At 45.9% G+C, this 21177-nt stretch overlaps 1 protein-coding gene across 1 annotated transcript in view; it reads left to right on the forward strand.

Moving 5' to 3' along the window:
• Nucleotides 1-17646, forward strand: part of INO80D (INO80 complex subunit D) — a 36682-nt gene extending 19036 nt beyond the window's left edge. Inside the window, exons 5-11 of the mRNA XM_056861356.1 lie at nucleotides 1710-1818; nucleotides 3599-3826; nucleotides 4329-4432; nucleotides 6786-6919; nucleotides 8743-8960; nucleotides 12195-12352; nucleotides 16481-17646. Coding sequence (XP_056717334.1) covers nucleotides 1710-1818; nucleotides 3599-3826; nucleotides 4329-4432; nucleotides 6786-6919; nucleotides 8743-8960; nucleotides 12195-12352; nucleotides 16481-17646 — 2117 coding nt within the window. The remainder of the gene's footprint in view (nucleotides 1-1709; nucleotides 1819-3598; nucleotides 3827-4328; nucleotides 4433-6785; nucleotides 6920-8742; nucleotides 8961-12194; nucleotides 12353-16480) is intronic.
• Nucleotides 17647-21177: the final 3531 nt, after the last annotated feature.

Genomic DNA, 21177 nt, shown 5'->3' on the forward strand with positions numbered 1-21177 from the left:
TCATTGTCCTGTAAGTATCAAGATAATGTGCTAATGAGGGTGTGGTATGTTAATATGGAACCATTGTATCCTGAAGTGATCTGTTAATGTGTGAAATCCAAAGCTAAATATTAGCCTGGCTGATTTGGAGCTGGCTGCCGAAGATGCCTGACTGACAATCTTCTCCACCCTCTCTCGGGACAGGGATACAGTATTTTTCCAAGAGTCTATCCATACTCCCAGGTGTACCAAAGATTGTGAGGGGCTGAGGGAACTTTTCTCGAAGTTCACTAAATACCCATGGTCTTGAAGGACCTGTACCACTGTTGGTATGAGCCCGGGATTGTTCCCTGGATTGTGCACAGATCAGGATGTCGTCCAGGTACGGATGTACCTGGATAGACTCCTGTCTGAGGGTGGCCATAACAGTCACCAGGGTCTTTGTGAATACCCGGGGGGCAGAAGCTAACCCAAAGGGGAGGGCCCTGAACTGGTAATGGGCAAGATGCCCTCCACCTCAGAAGAGAAGGAGCCCCCACGGTAAGTAGTCAAGGCTCCATTCTCCTCTGAGGCTCGGGCATCTTGTAGCTGTGGGACCTATAAGAGCTCCCATCAGGGTGGGTCATGCGTTCTCCCCCCCAACGTGCTGTAAGACCCTGCTGCCGAAGGCCGCCTGTGCAGATGACCATGTACTGATCTTGTAATGCTTGACGAATGTTGATACGTTTGACCACGTGGCTGCGTGGCAAATTTCGTCAACAGGGGCCTGCTTGTCAAACGCCGCCGTTGTAGAGGCGCTGCAAAGTGAATGAGCCGTAATTCCTTAGCTTTGGATTTCACACATTAACAGATCACTTCAGGATACAATGGTTCCATATTAACATACCACACCCTCATTAGCACATTATCTTGATACTTAAAGGACAATGATTAGCACATTACCATTGATACTTTTTGCAGGACACTGATTCAGCTCAAACCCAACCCCTTTCTGACTATATATTACTCTTCCTACACACTTGACACTGAGAGACACTGTCCTTCAGTGTTACTCCTCTGAAGATGCCTGCCACAGCTGCGGGCGAAACGTCAGGAAAGAAAATACCAAGACCACGATTACACAGCCCGGATAACCTACAAGAACTTTCCTCCAACACCACATTTCAAAGGATTCTACTTTCTTCCTATAAGCTTTCTTCAATGTCCAGCTTTCATACCCATACATAGTAATAGGGAATATGATGACATGAATTAACTTAATCTTGGTGGCCAGTGACACATCCTTACACTTCAGAATCTTTTCTAGCTCCTTCATGGCTGCCCTTCCCAGTCTCAATCTCCAGATGTAATTTGTATTGGTGTGCATTATAAGTGATGTTATTAGACCACTGATGAAGGCCAGGGGGCCAGAACGCATTTGGATTGTGATTTTAGATTATCAATCTGTATTAGTTGCCATTTGTGCTTTCTTTTAATATAATTTTTTAAAATGTTTTTAACCTAGATATCAGCTCCTTAAAATAAACACATTTCTATACACAATTGAGTCTTTCCCCACCCAACCTTTGGGTACCCAGCTTTGGTTTTAGGTTGGGTCTTTCCTTCCCCCTTTTGTTTTTTGTCAAATAGAGATGAAGGCAGCCTTTACGTATGTCACGTGTGCTGCCCCAAGAAATTCATGGATGTTTGGGAACAGTTGAGAATGTTCTTTTTAATTTCATGCTTTCCAGGGTTGGACTGGTCTGAAGACAGTGGCGAAGAATGGGAGGAATGGGAGCAAAGTTCACCATACCAGGTTGCCTGGTCTATCCGAGAAGCCCTCAGATATGAAAGGAGTCAGTAAGTGCACATGGTTGCATTGCACGAGAATGAGAAATTACGGAATCGCAAGGAGCAGTCTCTAATCTCTCTTGCTGTTCTGGAGGGGAATAAGGGAAAGGTGATGCTGCTGGATCACAAAGGAAGAAATTGTATCCTTTATCGAATAAAGTTTAATCCTGAACCTCTTGATGAGAACCTGCAAAGGCCCAGGGTTGGATCCCGTAGGTCCATTCTGCTAACAGCAGTGCCTTTCGTTGGCTCAAGTGACCTTTCTGCCAGAGGATGGCTTTGGGGAAGGGGCCATTAGTGGCAAAAAACTGTTAAATCCCACCCAATAAATGTTGATAGATCAGGATGGGTATCCGTGTCAGTCTATCTGTAGCAGTAGAAAAGAGCAAGAGTCCAGTAGCACCTTAAAGACTAACAAAATTACTGGTGGAGTATGAGCTTTCATGAATCACAGGTCACTTAGCTCATACCCTACTAGAAATTGTGCCAGTCTTTAAGGTGCTACTGGACTCTTGCTCTTTTCTATATTTGAAGAAGTGAGCTGTGGCTCATGGAAGCTCATACCCTACCAGAAATTTTGTTAGTCTTTAAGGTGCTGCTTGCTCTTTTCAAAAATAGACGTTGATGCTTTGGTCATGGTGTGCCGGTTCATCCTTATTTGCCAAAGCACTTTGCTGCTGAAATTCTGTTCGGTAAAGGTCCAAGAAATGATCTTAAAATTGTTCCCCGAGTCAGGAATTGCTGCCAGGGGGCGGGGAAGAACTGCAGCCATCAGCATTTTCTGCCGATAGATCGCGGGATCCACCCGCAAGTGTACAGAGGGGTCACCAGGCCCAGGCTCCTGCGTGAAGGTGCAGGGACACCCTTTTTACATTTTAATTGTGGCACTATAACGCCTGCCATTAGCATTGAAATCAGCATGTATAACACATGGCTGTGTCCTAAGGAAATGCGATTTTGGTGTTAAATGAATGACCTCTCCAGTAATACAAATGACTGACCTTCTTACTGTGAAAATTCTTAGGTGTTTTTTTTAAATGGAAATGATTCCTCCCTATATTCAGCCTGAGCCTATGTGGAAGCCCTGTGAGGAAAGGCTGAGGGAGTTGGGAATGTTTAGTCTGGAGAAGAAGAGGTTGAGGGAGGATGTGATTTCCCTCTTGAAGTATTTGAAGGGCTGCCACTTAGAGGAGGGCAGGAGCTGTTCCTGTTGGCAGCACAGGATAGGCCTCGCAATAATGGGTTTAAATAGCAGGTGGAAAGATACTGGCTGGATATTAGGATTTTTTTTTTTTTTACAGTAAGAGTTGTTCAGCAGTGGAATCAGCTACCTAGGGAGGTGGTGAGCTCCCCCTCACTGACAGTCTTTAAGCAGAGGCTGGACAAGCACTTGTCAGGGATGCTCTAGGCCAGAGGTTCCCAAACTTTTTGAGTCATGGAGCACTTTTCAGGAGAGAAATTTGTTGCGGAGCACTAATTTTCACCTAGCACCTATGTACTAAATCAAACGACTGTAGTATTTTTCTTTCCAGTCTCTTCATGGAGCACTAGGAGATGCTTCGCGGAGCACCGAGTGCTCCTTGGAGCACAGCTTTGGAACCTCTGTGACTCTAGGCTGATCCTGCATTAAGCAGGGGGTTGGACTAGATGGCCTGTATGGCCCCTTCCAACTCTATGATTCTATGAGGCTAAAAAGAATTCTGTGCACATGCTCATTTCATAATAATGTGACCTCTGAACCCCCCCTTCCCTGACTTCTCTCTCTCTCCTTCCTCCCTCCTATTCCCAGGTTGGACAGCCACGATGACGCCCCCGGCAGGCATTCTCGCATTTCCCAACTGTGCACTTACTTCCAGCAGAAATATAAGCACCTCTGCCGCCTGGAGCGAGCGGAATCGCGCCAACGGAAATGCCAACACACATTCCGGAAAGCGTTGCTGCGGGCAGCCAGCAGAGAGCCGGAATGCGCTGGACAGTTGATACGAGAACTCCAGAGAGCTTCTTGTGGTCGAACGAGGTGAGGAACCGTCTTGCGCACCCATACAGCAGCATGATACGGCGGTCATAAAGACGTGAGCATGCACGCATATCTCCCAGGTATCTCAGCACCTGGAATAAAGGTTTTTGTAGAAGAAGCAAAATATTAAAAAAAAAAATCCAAATGTTCTAGTAACACTGGTGCACACTGGTAGAATCAAAGGATATGGATGATAACCCTTAAACCATGGCCTGTGTTTTCGTTCCCTTCTGTATACCTGTCAAAAACCAAAGGAATCTGTTAATTTTCTTCGCCTGACCAATGCAGTGTACAGGGGAACTATGACATCCTGCGATCTGGATGTTATGCCTCTGTTGATGGACCCCAAGATCACATTAGCTTTTTATTTGTCGCTGCATCACACTGGCTGCTCATATTTAACTTACGGTCCACCCATACCCCAAGTTCATCAAGATCAAGGCCTTTGACCCCTCCTAGCCGATCTTAGGCCTCTGACATTCTTTTTATTCTTTTGTTTCAGCACGAGTGAAGTGAAGCCGAGGGATGCATCGCCGTGTAGTGGAACCACGAAGGGTGAACCATGCGCCAACAATGCTCTTCCATTCACGAAACATTGTTTTCAGCGTATCTTTTCCCATTGTGTTTTTATGTTCACGTTGAAAGTGTTTGTTAGTGACTTCTGTCCACTTCCCATTTCCTTTCCTTAGATTTAACACCCGCTGGCTATCCATCAACCACTTCACACTTTAAAAAGGGGAGATGAAATTTAATTTTTCCTTGACACTATAAAGAGAAAGGTTGTTTGCATCTCTTACATAATTGACCGATCTATTTGACAGCAGATAATGCAGTATCCGCTTCTCAGAAAGCGTCTTCAGCTGTTTTATCCAGGAAGTGATATATTTATTTTGTGCAATACTATTTTGTGGACATGCAAAACAATGTGGGCTAGGGAGGCTATTTCATCCGGACAAAATGGGCATTTTTGTTCTTCTGCAGTAATTTTATTGGATTGCCCTTGTGTTTCAGCTGAGTAGGGCATTACATCTCGCCAATAAGAAAGCTTGTCTGAGCTTATGAATTTCTAACCAGCGGAATGATCTTTTACCTTCGGTGGCCTTAAAAGTTTCAGCAGGGTATGCAGGTATGAGGCACACATGACAGTGAAATGGCCTAGAATGACTAAGGGATGAAAGTCCTATAATCTTGCTTTATCAATAGAAGAGCAGAGGTTAGGGACAGAGAAAGTCCTTTTGATCAGAAACCTTTACAAAAGAGGAACCCAAACTCGAGCATGTGGAATTGCAAGGGTAAAGGAAAGGAAAAATAAAGACCCTAAATTCACCACGGTCAGAATTTTGATTAGTCTTCTGTCTCCTTCCCTTCTAAATTCACTGGGGTCCTTAATGACTGCCCCATTCTCCAGATCCTTCTGAATCACAAATCTGGTCTTGGTTTTAAAGTCACCCTAAGCGTTGAAGAGCCCCGTGGCGCAGAGTGGTAAGATGCAGTACTGCAGTTCAAGCTCTGCTCACGACCTGAGTTCGATCCCGACGGAAGTTGGTTTCAGGTAGCCGGCTCAAGGTTGACTCAGCCTTCCATCCTTCCGAGGTTGGTAAAATGAGTACCTAGCTTGCTGGGGGTAAAAGGAAGATGACTGGGGAAGGCACTGGCAAACTACCCCGTAAACAAAGTCTGCCCTATTAAATGTCGTGATGTGACGTCACCCCAACTTTACTTACTTACTTAAGCATTGAAGAAGAGCTGGGAGTTATAAAGGGAACAGCGAAGGCAAGGATGGTGAAGTACAGAGAAGGACCTTTTGTAGATCAGACAGGAACAAAATATTTGGAAGAAAATGGGATGCTGGAAAAATTCGTATGGCTTTTTGTAGACTACTGTTAACAAAGGAGATGTATTAAGTGGATCTGTCCTTATATCCAGGAGGCCATAGGAAGTCTGACCACCACGGGAGGCTGTTGAGCTCGCAGCCAGGGGGCGCTCACACGGAAATGCTGTTTGTACGAACCAGAAGCTCTGTTGCATTCACTGGCACCAGGATTTGTGCTGTCACAGATGCCCTCATTATGCTCCCACCTCTTTAATGTCATCAGGGGGGTCCAAGACATGTCACAACAGATGCTTGTCTTCATCTAGAACAAGGATCTTGCTATAGTTCATGAGTACTTGTTTTGTTTTTGAGGACAAAGCAAGTGCCCCTATTTTGGACGCTGCTTTCCGCACACCCCTCAGCAGCCATTTTCGAGTGTAAACCATTATAAGACTAAAGCAAGTGAAGGCGTTAACTTGGAAGAATGCTCCTCGTATTTTATATGGATTTATGTTTATGGCATCGTAATTATGCCAATAAAGGTTTGTGTTTGTGATTGTGAGTACTCCTCGTAGGTAAACTTGTAGAAGCAAAAAAGATCTGGTGCAGCTTAGCGTAAGATTAAAATGCGTCATTTATGTATCTTTTTCTCAGCAATGTAATTTCAGATTCAGGGTTCAATTTATTGACTTTCTCTGTACGTCATCTTTCAGAAAGGCAGGAAGAATCTCGCAAATATTACGACTTCCAATATGTGGATGGCAGAAGCCTTCTTTTTAATATTTTGAGTATGGATTGTCATTAGATGGTTAGGAAGCAAACCCATAGATTGCATTGCGCCTCCCCTGTATTGATGGGAAAAAAATTCAAGGAAACAGACGCACAAACTTGTTAGCAAAATAGCTAGTTCAATAAACTCATCTTAATAAATTATAAAGAAATTGTCAGCAGTTTTGCTGGGTGGCAATTTTCCACTGCAACTGTTGACTTTGCATCTTCCCTAGATGTGAGGGGAATTTTTAAATTAGAGCTTGACAGAATAGGATACAGAATATGTATGTTACTTACTGTGCCAATCAAATGGTCTTTTGATTCCTTCCCACAAAAAATATTACTACGTATTATTCTTGACCCTGATGTGTCGAGATATCCTCTTGAACCGTTCCCAGCAGCTTTTCTCGAGCTGCACCGCCAAGTTTGCCGACGGTCAGCAGTGCTCGGTGCCAGTTTTTGACATCACACATCAGACGCCCCTGTGTGAAGAACACGCCAAAAAAATGGTAAGGCATGTGGGACAGCCAAACAAACAACTATTTGCCCAGTAAGGTCAGGGTAACAAAGGATGGGCTGTGGCTCAGTGATAGAGCATCTGCTTGGCCCGCAGAAGGTCTCAGGTTCAATCCCCAGCATCACCAGTTAAAAGGACCAGGTGGTAGGTGATGTGAAGAAGAGTTGGTTTTTATATGCTAACTTGCTCTACCACTTAAGGAAGAATCAAACCACCTCCCAATCACCTTCCTTTCCCTTCCCCACAACAGACACCCTGTGTGGTAGGTGGGGCTGAGAGAGCTGTGACTGGCCCAAGATCACCCAGCTGGCTTCATATGTAGGAGTGGGAAACCAACCCAGTTCACCCGATTAGCGTCCACCACTCATGTGGAGGAGTGGGGAATCAAACCCAGTTCTCCAGCTCAGAGTCCACCACTCCAAACCACCGCTCTTAACCACTACACCACGCTGGGGAAAGCACAGCTGCCAACTGCCTTCCTACCCAAGTTAGACATACCAGATGGATCCCAAAACTGTCTGCTCCATTGTGTGTGGAGCAGTGTCTTGCTCTTGTGACAGCCTTTGGTCCCTGTGCCATCCATGGCATCCCTTAGTGGGAAGAGGGGTCCAGCCACTTACAGGAACCTCCATATTCAGAGGCAATTACCCCCTGAAACCCAGAGCTGGGAGGCAACATCAGGGGGCGGCCTTGGCTTCTATGCCATGCTTTTTTGGCCTGGTTGGCCACTGTGTGAAATAGGATGCCGGACTTCATGGACTATCGATCTGATCCAGCAGGGCTGTTCTTTTTGTTGTTGTTTTTTATTTTCAAAACATCCTATTAAACATCAAACACAAAAACATACATTCCATACATAAAAGCAGTACACAAACATAATACAAACAGCAATGCCTTAACTTTCTAATCTAATCTAACATACAACAAACATTTATCTGGGTATATCTGTGTCATTCTTGTCTCTTCCAGCATTCATGAAATTGCAATTTTGTAATGACTGAAACACCAGGAAGGAAAGAGGGTTACTCGTAATTTGAATTCTATAATATATATGTTCTATAAAGTAGATAAAAAGAATTATTTTTTCAACAAGCGTCTATATTATATCTTTATTATATCCAATAATCATCTAACCATCCTCACATCTATTGTTTCTATTATGGTATGTATTATACCTATAAATAACATATATATGGAAGATTAAATGTTAAGTCTAATATAGAGACTGGTTATGAATCAGTTTGTAAACAGTTTGGTTTTAATGTGCACCTTTTCCCCCCTTCAGGGGACTTAGAAACTATTGAGCACGTCCTTCTGAACTGTAATTTTTACACATTACCCCATTCTAAGTTCATTGAGCCCCTCTTATTGAGAATGGGGCCTGACAGGGCAGGAGAAAACATTGAGTTGCTCCTACAAGGGGATCATCCTTCAATCACTTTACATGTTGCGAAATTTTGCTGGGCAGCAATGAAAATTCGACGCCATAGAACAGTCTCTTAGCCCAATTGGCAGAAGTGTCTCGGTTGTTATTTCTTTTTTTAAGTGTTATAAGACTCGGACTGTAGTTCTTTGTAAGAATATTTTAGTCCATGTTTCTGGTTTTATCTGGCTAAGGGCCGTAAGTAAACATTCTGAATCTGAATCCCTTCTCCCCCCTAAAACCACACAGCTTTGTGGTTCATGGTTTACTATACGTGAGTTGCCTGGTCTGCTATTCTGACCTGTATGTGATACAGAAATATTTTGGTATAACAAGGGAAGACAAAAAAAAAGAGCTTGTCCTTCACGCCCTTTCCGTTCTGTCTCCAAAAGGATAGCTTCTTGCGCGGAGACAGCTCCCGCCGAGTTCAGCACCAGCAGCAGAGGAAGCCCAGGAAAAAAACGAAGCCGCCTGCACTCACCAAAAAACACAAGAAGAAGAGGAGGCGGGGGCCACGGCGACCCCAAAAACCGATTCCTCCTGCTGTGCCCCAAGGAAACCTCAGTATGCCCACCAGCGTCTCACTGCCAATGGAGATCTCCCATATACGGTAAGCAGCCGGTGGATTCTTCTTTTTCAACTGACCAGCCGGTGTAGGGAAAAGATTGGCTGAGTGGATGAAAAATGCTGACCTGGTGCTACCCTGTATAGCAGGGGTGGGGAACCTTTTTTCCACCAAGGGCCAATTGGATATTTATAATATCATTCACAGGCCATACAAAATTATCAACTTAAGAATTAGCCAACCAAGCCCCAAGCAGGCAGCTGCCCCAGATGACTCCTCCCCCCCCTCCTGCTGGGCCGGGCAAGGAGGTAGGCATCCAACCAGTGGTGCACTCGCCCAACTGGTGGCACAGGATGGTTTGTTGCACCAGCTGGGCTTAGCTGTCCAGCCAAATGCCAGAGTTGCTCCTGCTCCACATGGTCGGGGCCGGATTCTACAGCCAGCTCCTGCTACCTCTGCAGGGATGAAATGAGGACATACTGGCTAAGAACTCCCCCCACCACGCAGTCTGGCCCTGCCCCCTTTAACCCCTCCATTGTCGCCACTTCCACCCCCAGCCCTCTTGTAGACCAGAGGAAATACGTTTCTCCATGGCCCTGGTGGGAAAGGGTTAACACAGTTTCTTGGGCAGTCCTAGCAGATCCCTAGCTAACGACTCTTCTGCAAGGGGGAAAAAAGGTTTCTTTTCTCAGCAAAACAAACTCACATCCACCTTGAATAGAGGCTATTCCTGTCCACGGGAGGAGGTGGATCTCCAGTCTTAGATCCTTCTGAGCTAGAGAACTGCCAGGACCCACAAAGAGCCAGACCAAATGATTTCGCAGGCCTGAAACGGCCCCCGGGCCTGACGTTCCCCTCCCCTACTGTATAGAAATGGATGTGATCCTGTGTATGTTTCCTTGTTTTAAAGCCCATAGAACACAGAAAGATTTCTTAGTGGATGTGCCTAAGATTGGCTGGAAATTTTACTTTCACACGGTGATGTATTATTCTGCCATCTGAGCTATTTCTGTCTCTTAATAGTTTAGCGCAGCGGTTCCCAAACGTTTTGAGTCATGGAGCACTTTGCAGGAGAGAAATTTGTCGTGGAGCACTACTTTTCACCTAGCACCGCTATACTAAACTGAATGACAGTAGTATTTTTCTTTCCAATCTCTTCATGGAGCACTAGGAGATGTTTCGCGGAGCACCGAGTGCTCTGTGGAGCACAGTTTGGGAACCTCTGGTTTAGCCATGGGAATCACACTGGCAATAGAGAGGAGCACAGCTGTGGGCAGTGTGTAACTTCTCACACTTGTAGAGTGGTCAGGTTCCTGTCCATCATTCCAGTCCCGTCTTAACCAGGTGGTGTTTGCGTGGGCAGGATCCCAGGGGCCACTTATTAAGCTAATCCAGGGACCGTTTTGGTCAGTCTTTACAATCTGCCTTGCTACTCCTAGCTACAAATTTTAACAGTCTTTTCTTATGCCGCAGCTTGCTTTTCTTCCTTAATAAATTCACCGGTCAAGTAGGGAAGACTTTAATTTGCCCTTGTAAATTTTCATGGCCCTTTAAGTATCTCAGCCTATTGAAAAAGGCAGCGTTGTGTTTTTGGAGCTGGGAATATTATCTTACCAAATGCCTTCTGAGGACCAAATGACTTGCAATACTGTGGTTTTTAAGAGAAGAACACCATTTCAATGGTTTCTTTCTCGTTGTTTTGAACAAGCCAATCCTAATAGCAGCTAAACAGACCCAGTGGCATGTAACTTGGCACCTCCCAAAGTTTTGATACCAGGGGCACAGTTGGTTTATTTTTCTGGACTAAAATTGGAGGTATGCTTCGTTCTTAATTTAGAAATACATTTATAGTTTCTCAATCAGCACACAGAACAATGGACAGGCATTCTACTCGCAGTTTCAGGAGAGCCCTGTTAATCTGGCTTTCTTTATTCCCTTTCCTGCAGTCAGGAAGGGTTTAGGAATGGGACCATTCTTCTAGGGGGCAAAGCTGATGCTTCAGGGATTCCCTGTGCACTTGCTAGCATGTATTACAATGGCGCCATGGTGTATCTTTCACCTCGTGCTTGTATATTGGCAGAAAGGGTGGTGTGTGTGTGTGCGCCTATGTAGGGGCATCTCTGCTCCTAAGGGCTATAAAATGCTGGATACAGCCTGTGTCTTAATTATTTCACAGCATGCTGGAGAGATCCTCTCAAATAATCGATTTCAGGGGTTTAAATTCCTACAGTGGTCTCCCCTTGACACTTGTGCGCAATGTCTGCCAGCAGACTCGACGCATCAATTTTGGTGATGCAAAGGAAGTGGGGAAAGTGGGGAAATTTGAAAGCCCACCAGATGGGATACCTGCAAGTTGTTCTACTCTGGGTTATATTAGTCTCCCATATGAGCGTGCGTGCTGGTATCAACCTGATAAAATGGATGCATGCATACTCTGCATGGGAGACTAATATAGCCCAGAGTAGAACAACTTGCAGGTATCCCACCTGGTGGGCTTTCAAATTTGAAAATTGATATATACCCTACATACATACCTGGGCTTTTATAATTCTGTTTACATATTGTGATACATTTCTATTCTGTTTGTGTGTACATTATGTGGGTTTTTATCTGACCACTGATGAAGGCCAGTTGGCTGAAACGTGTATGGTGTGTGGTTTAAGTTTATCAACCTATTAGTTGCCATTGAGCCTTGTTTTATCATTTTAATGTTTTCAACCCTGATATAAGAACCTTAAAATAAATATATTTCTATGTAACATTATTTTATCTTTCTCCACCCAACCTTGGTCAGCGGGTGGAAGCAGGTAGGGGAGAGCGATCCCCCCCAACCCCGTGCTCCTGGCGCAATACTGTTACTTCTGGGTTCCTAGCCCCTCTGTGCGTGGAGTCAGAGCGTGCACACAGCCGCGGGGCTAGGAACACTCCCTCCTCCCACTCCAAGCTGCATGCCAGACTGGTCCCGGAGGGCGTAGTTGGGGGGCTAGGAACCCGGAAGTACCCGTATCAGGAGCCCGCATGAATCTCTCCTCCCAGCCCCGCCCAAAATAAACTCCCACCAAAGGTAAGAGGGGACCTGGCAACCCTAAAGAGAAACCTGCAGGTGCTGTAGGATTGCAAGTTTATGCTTTCTGGATCTCGCTACGTGGCTCCAAAGTTGCTAGATTGAGGGGCGGGAGTTGAAACCTGAGAGAGAGAAGCAGAGAGAGCACGCATATGCACTTAGATCGTTGCCCAGAATCCAGGCGTGTCGTCAGACTGACTTTGCGGTATTTCTAGGAGCCCTTCCACGCCGGAGCTGAGTACAGACGAGCTACCAGATGACATCGCCAATGAAATCACAGACATTCCACACGACCTCGAGCTGAACCAGGAGGACTTCTCTGACGTCCTTCCGAGGCTGCCTGACGACTTGCAAGACTTTGATTTTTTTGAAGGTACCTACCCCCCCTTTCAACTTTTGTTTGGCAGACAGCAAATGGAGGGAAAGCAGTTCTGATTTGGGTCTTGGGATACTGGTTGATTGATTTCTATCCTGTCCCTTTCCCGACCAAAGTCGAGCTCAGGGCGGCTCACAACCCCAATACAACAAAATAAATAGTACAAGGCATGTTAACACATCTTAATGGAGCCTGGCTGTGTAACTGAGTTGGCCGTGATCCTGTGTGTAAGAAATTTTAAACGCCATCTGTTCTTGAGAGCCAGCATGGGGTAGTGGTTAAGAATGGTGGACTCTGATCTAGAGAACCAGGTTTGATTCCCCACTCCTCCACATGAGCGGTGAAGGTGAACTGGATTTGTTTCCCCGCTCCTACACGTGAAGCCAGCTGGGTGACCTTGGGCTAGTCGCAGCTCTCTCAGCCCCACCTACCTCACAGGGTGTCTGTTGTGGGGAGTGGAAGGGAAGGTGATTGTAAGCCGGTTTGATTCTCACATAAGTGGCGGAGAAAGTCTGCATATCAAAACCAACTCTTCTTCTTGTTTTAAATTATTTAATTTTAGATTGTTTATTTTAATTAATTATATATATTGAGGCATATATATATAGCGAGAAATAACTTTGATTTGCATGTTAATAAATGTAAAAAAATTTTTTGTAGATTTTCAGTGTGGCTTTTAGGTGTGTGTTATTTATTCACATTTGTCTGAAGTGGAATTTCGAATGCCATGAATTTGAAGAGAGGCTGGGCTGTTTCCAGGGCTCCCATTAGCAGAATGAAAATTGCAAAAGTCATTTTTTTTCTGCCTTGCCTGAGCAGCCCCCAGGGTGCCCTCAAAAGCCACTGCTGAGAGCAGAGGAACATGCCATTGAGCCATGGGGGTGGGGGGTGGCTGTAGCAAAAAGAGGGAATTGGCTGTGATTCTCTCCCCCCCCCCCCCAATTCTTCTACAAGTTTTTGGTCCATTCACAGATTGAGCTGCGTTTGCAAAGCAGGCATGTATACGATGGCTGCAAATTTGGAAGGCTTTAAGAGGACATGTTCATGGAGGATAAGGCTATCCATGGCCATTAGTCAAAATGAATACTAGTCATGATGCATACCCATTCTTTCCAGGAGCATTCCTATTATATTAGGTGCTGTGGAACACAAGCAGGACAATGCTGCTGCAGTCATCTTGCTTGTGGGCTTCCTAGAGGCACCTGATTGGCCACTGTGTGAACAGACTGCTGGACTTGATGGGCCTCGGTCTGATCCAACAGGGCCTTTCTTATGTTCTTATGACTTGGTGGGCCTTGGTCTGATCCAGCATGGCTTTTTTAATGTTCTTAATACTGACCCTGATAGATCGATGGCCTGATTCAGTATAAAGCAGCTTCAAGTTTGCCTTTAAGGCAGTACAACTTTTGAAATACAGAGCATAAAAAAGCCTTCTTAGGTTAACTTTGAAGGGGCCATGTGTCTGACATCATGTGTGCTGGGAGTGTGTTCCCAAGACATTCTTCTCCCTGAAAACATAGCCTGGGATAATTATACATAATGAGGTCAGAGAGAGAGAGAGAGAGACTGCACAATTCTAGAAACAGCTGAGAACTGACTGCATCTCTCTCTCTCTCTCTCTCTCTCTCTCTCTCTCTCTCTCTCTCTCTCTCTCTCTCTCTCTCTCTGACCCATTTACGCATGTAAATCTTTCCCAAAATTGGAACTGTCTTACACAAACAGTCTAGCATAATTAAAATTGCAACATAGGAGTCTGCTGTAAGAGAGAATTACCTGCTTTTCAAACCTTCAATTCATTTATTCCCCGCCCCCGCTCCTATGTCTGTCATCAACCCCTGTGGTCCATTAAATTAATAGGGCCTTTCTAGAGAAAGCTAGAATATGCATCGATGTTTTCCTTGCAACTAAAAAGCAAATACCAGGAGATCCTTCACAGAGCTATCGGTCAAGATAGCTTCCATTTATCATAAAAAACAAGGAAAATTATTAACCAGTCAGAGCCTGGGGGGCTGTTCAAGACAGACCTACTGTTTAGTTTTTTACTAAGTGGTAGTGCAGAAGGTCCCAGGTTCACATGAACACATGAAGCTGCCTTATACTGAATCAGACCCTTGGTCCCTCAAAGTCTGTATTGTCTACTCAGACCTGCAGTGGCTCTCCAGGGTCTCAGGCAGAGGTCTTTCACATCACCTACCTGCCTAGTCCCTTTAATGAGATGCCGGGGATTGAACCTGGGCCCTTCTGCATGCCAAGCAGATACTCTACCACTAAGCCACAGCCCCTCCCTTGGCAATTTAATTCCTGGCATCCCCAGTTTAAAATATCAGGTAGTAGATGATGTGAAAGACCTCACCTGAGACCCTGGAGAGCTGCTGCCGGTCTGGCCCTAATGGACCGATGGTCTGATTCAATGTAAGGCAGCTTCACGTGTTTTTATGTTTAAAATTTAAAATCTGGGCCATAATTTTAATACCTAACAAAACACATTTGAGCACATGAAGCTGCCTTAAAATGAATCAGACCCTTGGTCCACCAGAGTCAGTATTGTCTACTCAGACCTGCAGCGGCTCTCCAGGGTCTCAGGCAGAGGGCTTTCCTATCACCTGCTCATTCATTTTCAGAATGATCTCTGAAAATGTCCGGCGCAAAGATCTACGATCCCTTCATTTCACACTGCCCAACATCGTGATGTCCACAAAAACAATTTTATTGTTTATTGTACAAATCCAGTACATTCCAAAGTGCCCTTTTTTGCTCTGCGCTCCAAAATCTACAATATCCCAAATATAGCAGAAATTAGAAAAATTGAATTGAGTTACATTCCCAAGGTAGCAACTCCTGTGCTTGATACCGAATTCCTCGTTACTGCATTGGTCGCGTAGAATAAACCCAGGCTTAACTAATAAGGTTTGCATAGATACTTCCAACAAATGACATTATTTTCTGTTGAATTTGTCGCAGAAAGAATTTCTTCTCCTTTAAAATGAAATGGCTTTCTCTCTCTTTAACCATAGCCAAAAGGGTTAATACACCTTCTGTGTATTAAATCAATCTAAAATACACATGAACACACAAAGCTGCCTTATACTGAATCAGACCCTTGGTCCATCAAAGTCAGTATTGTCTACTCAGACCAGCAGTGGCTCTCTGGGGTCTCAGGCAGAGGTCTTTCACATCACCTACTTGCCTAGTCCCTTAATTGGAGATGCTGGGGATTGAACCTGGGCCCTTCTGCATGCCAAGCAGATGCTCTACCACTGAGTCACGGCCCCTCCCCTAAATAGTTTGTTGACCTGAGGTCCTGTGTTAGTAGCAAAAACCCACCTGACCAGGGCCTCGGTTGACACTTTACACGCACAATCGCTTGGTTATTTAGTGCCTGGTAACTTGCCTCTCATTGTGAGAACTGACTCCTTTGCAATGCATCATGGTGTTGAGGCAGCATGAATGTTTTGGCGTTTTGTGGTGTCTTGTGCAAATCACCACATGAAGCGGTAGTCGTCCAGTGATACACATACCTGAGTAAACTGAGCCTTAGCCCGTCATGTTGGAAAACAACCTTGGTGCAAAGGATTCTTTTCATGCCTCTCTTTGAACACATTAAGCTGCAGTTCTAAGAACATTTCCCAGGGAGTAAGCCCCGTGGTGCAGAGTAGTAAGCTGCAGTACTGCAATCAAAAGCTCTGCTCATGACCTGAGCTCGATACCGACAGAAGTCAGTTAGCTGGCTCAAGGTTGACTCAGCCTTCCATCCTTCCGAGGTCGGTAAAATGAGGACCCAGCTTGCTGGGGGTAAAGTGTTGACAACTGGGGAAGGCAATGGCAAACCACCCCATAAACAAAGTCTGCCTAGTAAATGTTGGGATGTGACGTCGCCCCATGGGTCAGGAATGACCCGATGCTTGCACAGGGGACTATCTTTACGTAAACCCAGGGATTAAGCCCTATCGACGAGAATGGGACTTACTTCTAAGCAGATCTGCTTAGGATTGCTGTCTTAGTTTTGTTTACGCAGTATATGAACGAGTAAGTCTGTAAAAACATTCAGACTCTTTGTTAGCTTGCTCCATCAGAACCTTGATTGTTAAGCAGCATGCTATTTTGTGCATTTTTATTTTAACGCAGGTAAAAATGGAGATCTCCTTCCGACTACCGAAGAGGCCGAGGAGCTGGAGCGGGCCCTGCAGGCGGTAACTTCTCTTGAGTGCCTGAGTACGATCGGAGTACTCACACATACCGACGGCGTGCCGGTTCAGGAGCTCTCAGACAGAGGGATAGGGGTGTTCTCCACGGGTGCGGGGACTCCGGGAATCCATTCCTTGAGCCGAGAGGTCAACGCGGATCTTGGCGAGCTGCTGAACGGGCGCATCGTCCACAATGACAATTTCTCTAGCCTGGACCTGGACGAGAGCTTGCTCCGTTCTGCTACCTTATCCAACCCACCGACGCCCCTGTCAGGGCAGATTCAGGGGCAGTTCTCCGCCCCAGCCAACGTTGGCCTTACTTCTGCCACTCTGATAAGCCAGAGTGGGCTCGGGGAGAGAGCCTTCCCCGGACAGTTCCAAGGACTTCACGACGGCAGCCATGCCTCCCAGAGGCCACACCCTGCCCAGCTGCTAAGCAAGGCAGACGACCTAATCACCTCACGACAGCAATACAGCAGCGACCATTCACACTCCTCACCCCACGGAAGCCATTACGACAGCGAGCACGTGCCGTCTCCCTACAGCGACCACATCACTTCCCCCCACACCGCCTCCTACTCCAGCGATAACTTGGCAGCTACCTTCCCCACGGAGATCATAGCGCAGCACTTGCTACCGTCGCAGCTCGAGGTGCCGCTCGGCGGGGTGGTGAACCCCAGGACTCACTGGGGGAGCCTCCCCGTCAGCCTCGGCGACCCGTCTCCGTTCAGCAATCTCCTCGGCGCGGACGGGCACCTCCTTTCCACCTCCTTGTCCACGCCGCCCACCACGTCGCACTCGGAGACCACGCAGCCTGCCTTCGCCACCGTGACCCCCAACAGCTCCAGCGTGCTCCCGGGGTTACCGCAGACCAGTTTCAGTGGCATGGGGGCCGCGTCTTCTGAACTCGTGGCCTCCACCTCCCCAAAGCAGCAGCTCCCGCAATTCAGCGCCGCCTTCGGCCACCAACTGAGCTCGCACAGTGGCATCCCCAAGGACCTGCAGCCCAGCCACAGCTCCATAGCACCCCCAACAGGATTCACACTAACAGGTGCCACAGCTACTAGTACCAATAATGGATCTGCGCCCTTCACCACCTCCAGCTGAGCTTTGTCTATCTCAGACAGTGGGGGACCCCCTTGTCCCCCACTCCTTCCCCTCCTATCTTCTCTTTCCCCGTTTTTGTCATCCCCTTCTTTTTACAAGACAATTTTTTTATTAAATAAAAAAAAGAGGGGGCTTAAAAATAAAAAGTCCTGATTCAGTAAAGACCAGGGTTTCCCTGTCGCTAGGCTCTGCTCTAATGATCTCGCGTGCTGTTTTATGTATTGGTGCTCATTTACTTCTGGCAGGTTCACTATGCCCCGGTTTAATACCCCCTAGGGAATATACAGCACAGTTAACCTGGATGTGATTGACCTTAGATCGAGAAATGAGAAGATACCTCAGATAAAACTAATGCAAGTTCTCGTTTTCCTAAAGTTCAGATCAGAGCTTTCAGTCCCATTAGCATTTAGGGAAGTGGAGTGAGGGGCAGGCAATTGCTTTATTATATACGTATATATATATTTAAAGGCGCAGGTGGGATGAAAGGTGGATCAACCTTCTGATTTGGTAATTGGGTACTGTAGAATGACGCCGAGACCACTGTTGAGTTATTCCTGTCAACAGTGGGGTTCTGAACTCCTCAAGTGCAAGGGCGCGCGTGTGTGTATGTGTGCATTTGGTGGGTACCTCACAGTTCTGTTCTTTTTCTTCTGAAGAATCCCTTTAAAACCAGTAACTGGTCCTACTGCATACTAATTCATTTCTTACAACAAGGTTGTTGTTTTTTTAAACGGGTGGAGAATTGGATTGGGAGGACATCAAATTTTGGGTTTGGGCTATCTAAGGTTGCCATTAAAAAGGTTAGACTGGGAGGAGGAAAGAGAGAAAAGGAAGCTCTGAGTGTTGGAATAATCCCCTCTTCTGGTAAGACATCTATCCAAAAGCCGGCTAATTATTACAGTAGTGTTGATCTGGTCTTGGGCATTATCTAGGACTTCCCACCCGGATCATATTTTTAACAGAAATGGCTTTTGAACCTCTTTACAATTCAGACCAATCCAAGTCAGAGCATCTTCTTGATTTTAGAAGGTTGTTACAACCTCTGTGCATCTGGGGCTCCTGAAGTTTCTTACGCTGGTATTTGAGCCCTTGTGGCACCCCATAATACGTTAGTTGAGCGTGAAAGGAAACCAGCTGACTTTCTAACTGGAAAACAAGCTTCTGGAAGAGAGACGGGCCCTATCCTCTCACTGGCCTTGCTGATAAATAAGTTAGAAGTGCAAGAGGCTCCATTTGTATACCCTTGTGCTCTCTGAAGAGCCACAATAATCAATTTGTGAAGCATTTGTCAAAATAAGGCCGCCTTCCCTTGTGACTTTTTTTTCTTTCAGAGGAGGGAAAATGTTTGTGAAGCAATGCATGTGTAAGCTATTTCTCTCTCTTCTGTTCCCCCGCCCCTTTCCAAATTTCCCTCAAAATAGGATTTCTGCTTGTGGTTATTTTAATTCTCCACCCCCCCCCCCATGAAGACTTGGCTAATGCATCCCCCCCCCCCCCATGAAGTCAAGTTCTCCTCAGCGGAAATAATCAGAATTCCCTGCTCTTTGTTTCATTTTCTGGGGTTGGCATGGCCAAACTTTCCCACGTCAGCCCCAGAAAAGGTTTGGACTGTGTGCTGTTTCACCTGATTTATATGTTTCCAAAACGTTAACAGAGAGAAGGCAGACAGTTTTATTTGGTTGGAGACTGGGATTTAGAGAGAGCTCGGCAGCTCCTTTAGGGTCGAGGAGACGAGCGATTATTTCCTACCCTCCTTCGCAGTGGTGCTGAAGTGTAATTCTGACCACAGGCCTTCTGTCCTAAAGTTTGGGAGAGTGGGTTCCAGCCCCCCCCCCAAGAATCGAGCCTCTTGCTGTCCCTCCGAGTCAGAACCCTTTCCTCCTTTTACCAAGCTTTGCTGCTTATTATTTCAAATGGATCAGATAATCGGATTGAAGCTGCAGGCTTATGTGGATGGGAAACATTTTTGTGCTTTGGACCTTGTGCAGTCCCATAAACCCCCCCCCCCCCGCCACCGCCACCAAAACATACCTGATGTAACCATCTCATTAACAACAAAACGGTCCGAACTGTGTTTCTAATATAAATGTTCTTAGCCTTGTCAAAAGCTGAAGTGACGTTTCCCCAGACTTTTCCTTATTCTCTGCATCCTGCTGAAGCAGATTATTTTGTTTTATTTTTCACCCTTTTTTTGTTGCTGTATTTTTAGAATGAGTAAGCTTCGGTGACTTACAGCGCAGTCCTACGCAGAGTTATTCCAGTCTAAGCCCTTTGATTTCGGCGAGCGTAGACCGGAGTGAGTCTGCAGAGGACTTCACCGTTTGGCCGACTGCAAGTTCTTCTTTGCACTTTGAGAGAACATCATTGAATTCCAGTCCCCAAAAAGGGCAGCCTAACAGCTGGGACCCATAGATCCTACCCATAGACTCCCACATGTAGTAGGCAGAGGCCTTTTTTAACCCTCCCCTTTTCCTACCACAGCCTCCTCATGCACCCTGAAATAGCCGGACCCACCAGAGCACGGGACCCTCCAGAGCAGGTTTCTGTGAGCCGAAGGGAGTTGCTGCCTGAAGGGACAGCCCAGCAAGTTGTGAGTGAAAACTGTCCGGTTGCAAAATGTCATTGCAGCCTTTTCTGCTAGTTCTCCACTATGTCGGCAGCCTCCCTCTTTTAATTGAAAAAGAAATTGGCCCCCATCTCTGTCCCATGCAATGCCTTGCCTGTGTATCTGGACACAGTAGCGGCCTATGCATGTGTGACAGTGGTGCAAATGTGGGGCATTACCATAGACCATCGGGTACAAAGTAAATGGGCAGGCCACTTGGTTTGGGGATGAAATCTAATTGTTCGTGTGTGTTATCTCAGATCACTTTGAAGGTCCAGTTCAGGAAGGAGGTTTTTAGTTTTCGTCTTGTGCCCTTTTTTTGTTCTTGTGCATGATCTTTTTTTTTTAATGTGACATCATCCACATGCGTGATGCAGAACATGAGGTTTTCGCGTGTGGCAGAGGAAAGTTCTGTGTATGAGAGTGGTATTTTCCGCAAATTTCTTTCCTGGTAAAGTAGGTCCTGCAGAAATTTTCCAGCCGGGCAGGAAGGGGGGAACGTTTATTTTCTTATCATGCACTGAATAGAATAGCTCAGTTTGAAGGCTTATGTTCAGTTTGGTACTGATGTGAAAATTCCAATTCTTTATTCTAATTGTTGGTTCATTAAAAAAATACGAAGCGTTATGTTTGCTACATACCCTCCTTGATAAAGGTAATGTTCAAATGAAAGTAAAATTTTGTAGGATCAGTGGTTCTTATGTAGGTACCCATGTTTCCATGTGAAAAACAATTAATTGGTCCGAGTGAATTTTCGCCAAACATTGCAGATGTTCACTGAGCAAAGGACGTTGTCTGGTTTTCTCCCCTTATTATTTTCCTGGTAGTAAAGTCTTGAGCTTTCCTGCCTTCTCAGAATTAGGAGTGTGGTCTCAACTGCAAAAGAAAGGAAACTGCGTTGCATGGTCACTAGGGGGCAGTATTTG

The sequence above is a fragment of the Euleptes europaea genome, chromosome 15 (genome assembly GCF_029931775.1).
Source record: "Euleptes europaea isolate rEulEur1 chromosome 15, rEulEur1.hap1, whole genome shotgun sequence".
Taxonomy (NCBI): domain Eukaryota; kingdom Metazoa; phylum Chordata; class Lepidosauria; order Squamata; family Sphaerodactylidae; genus Euleptes; species Euleptes europaea.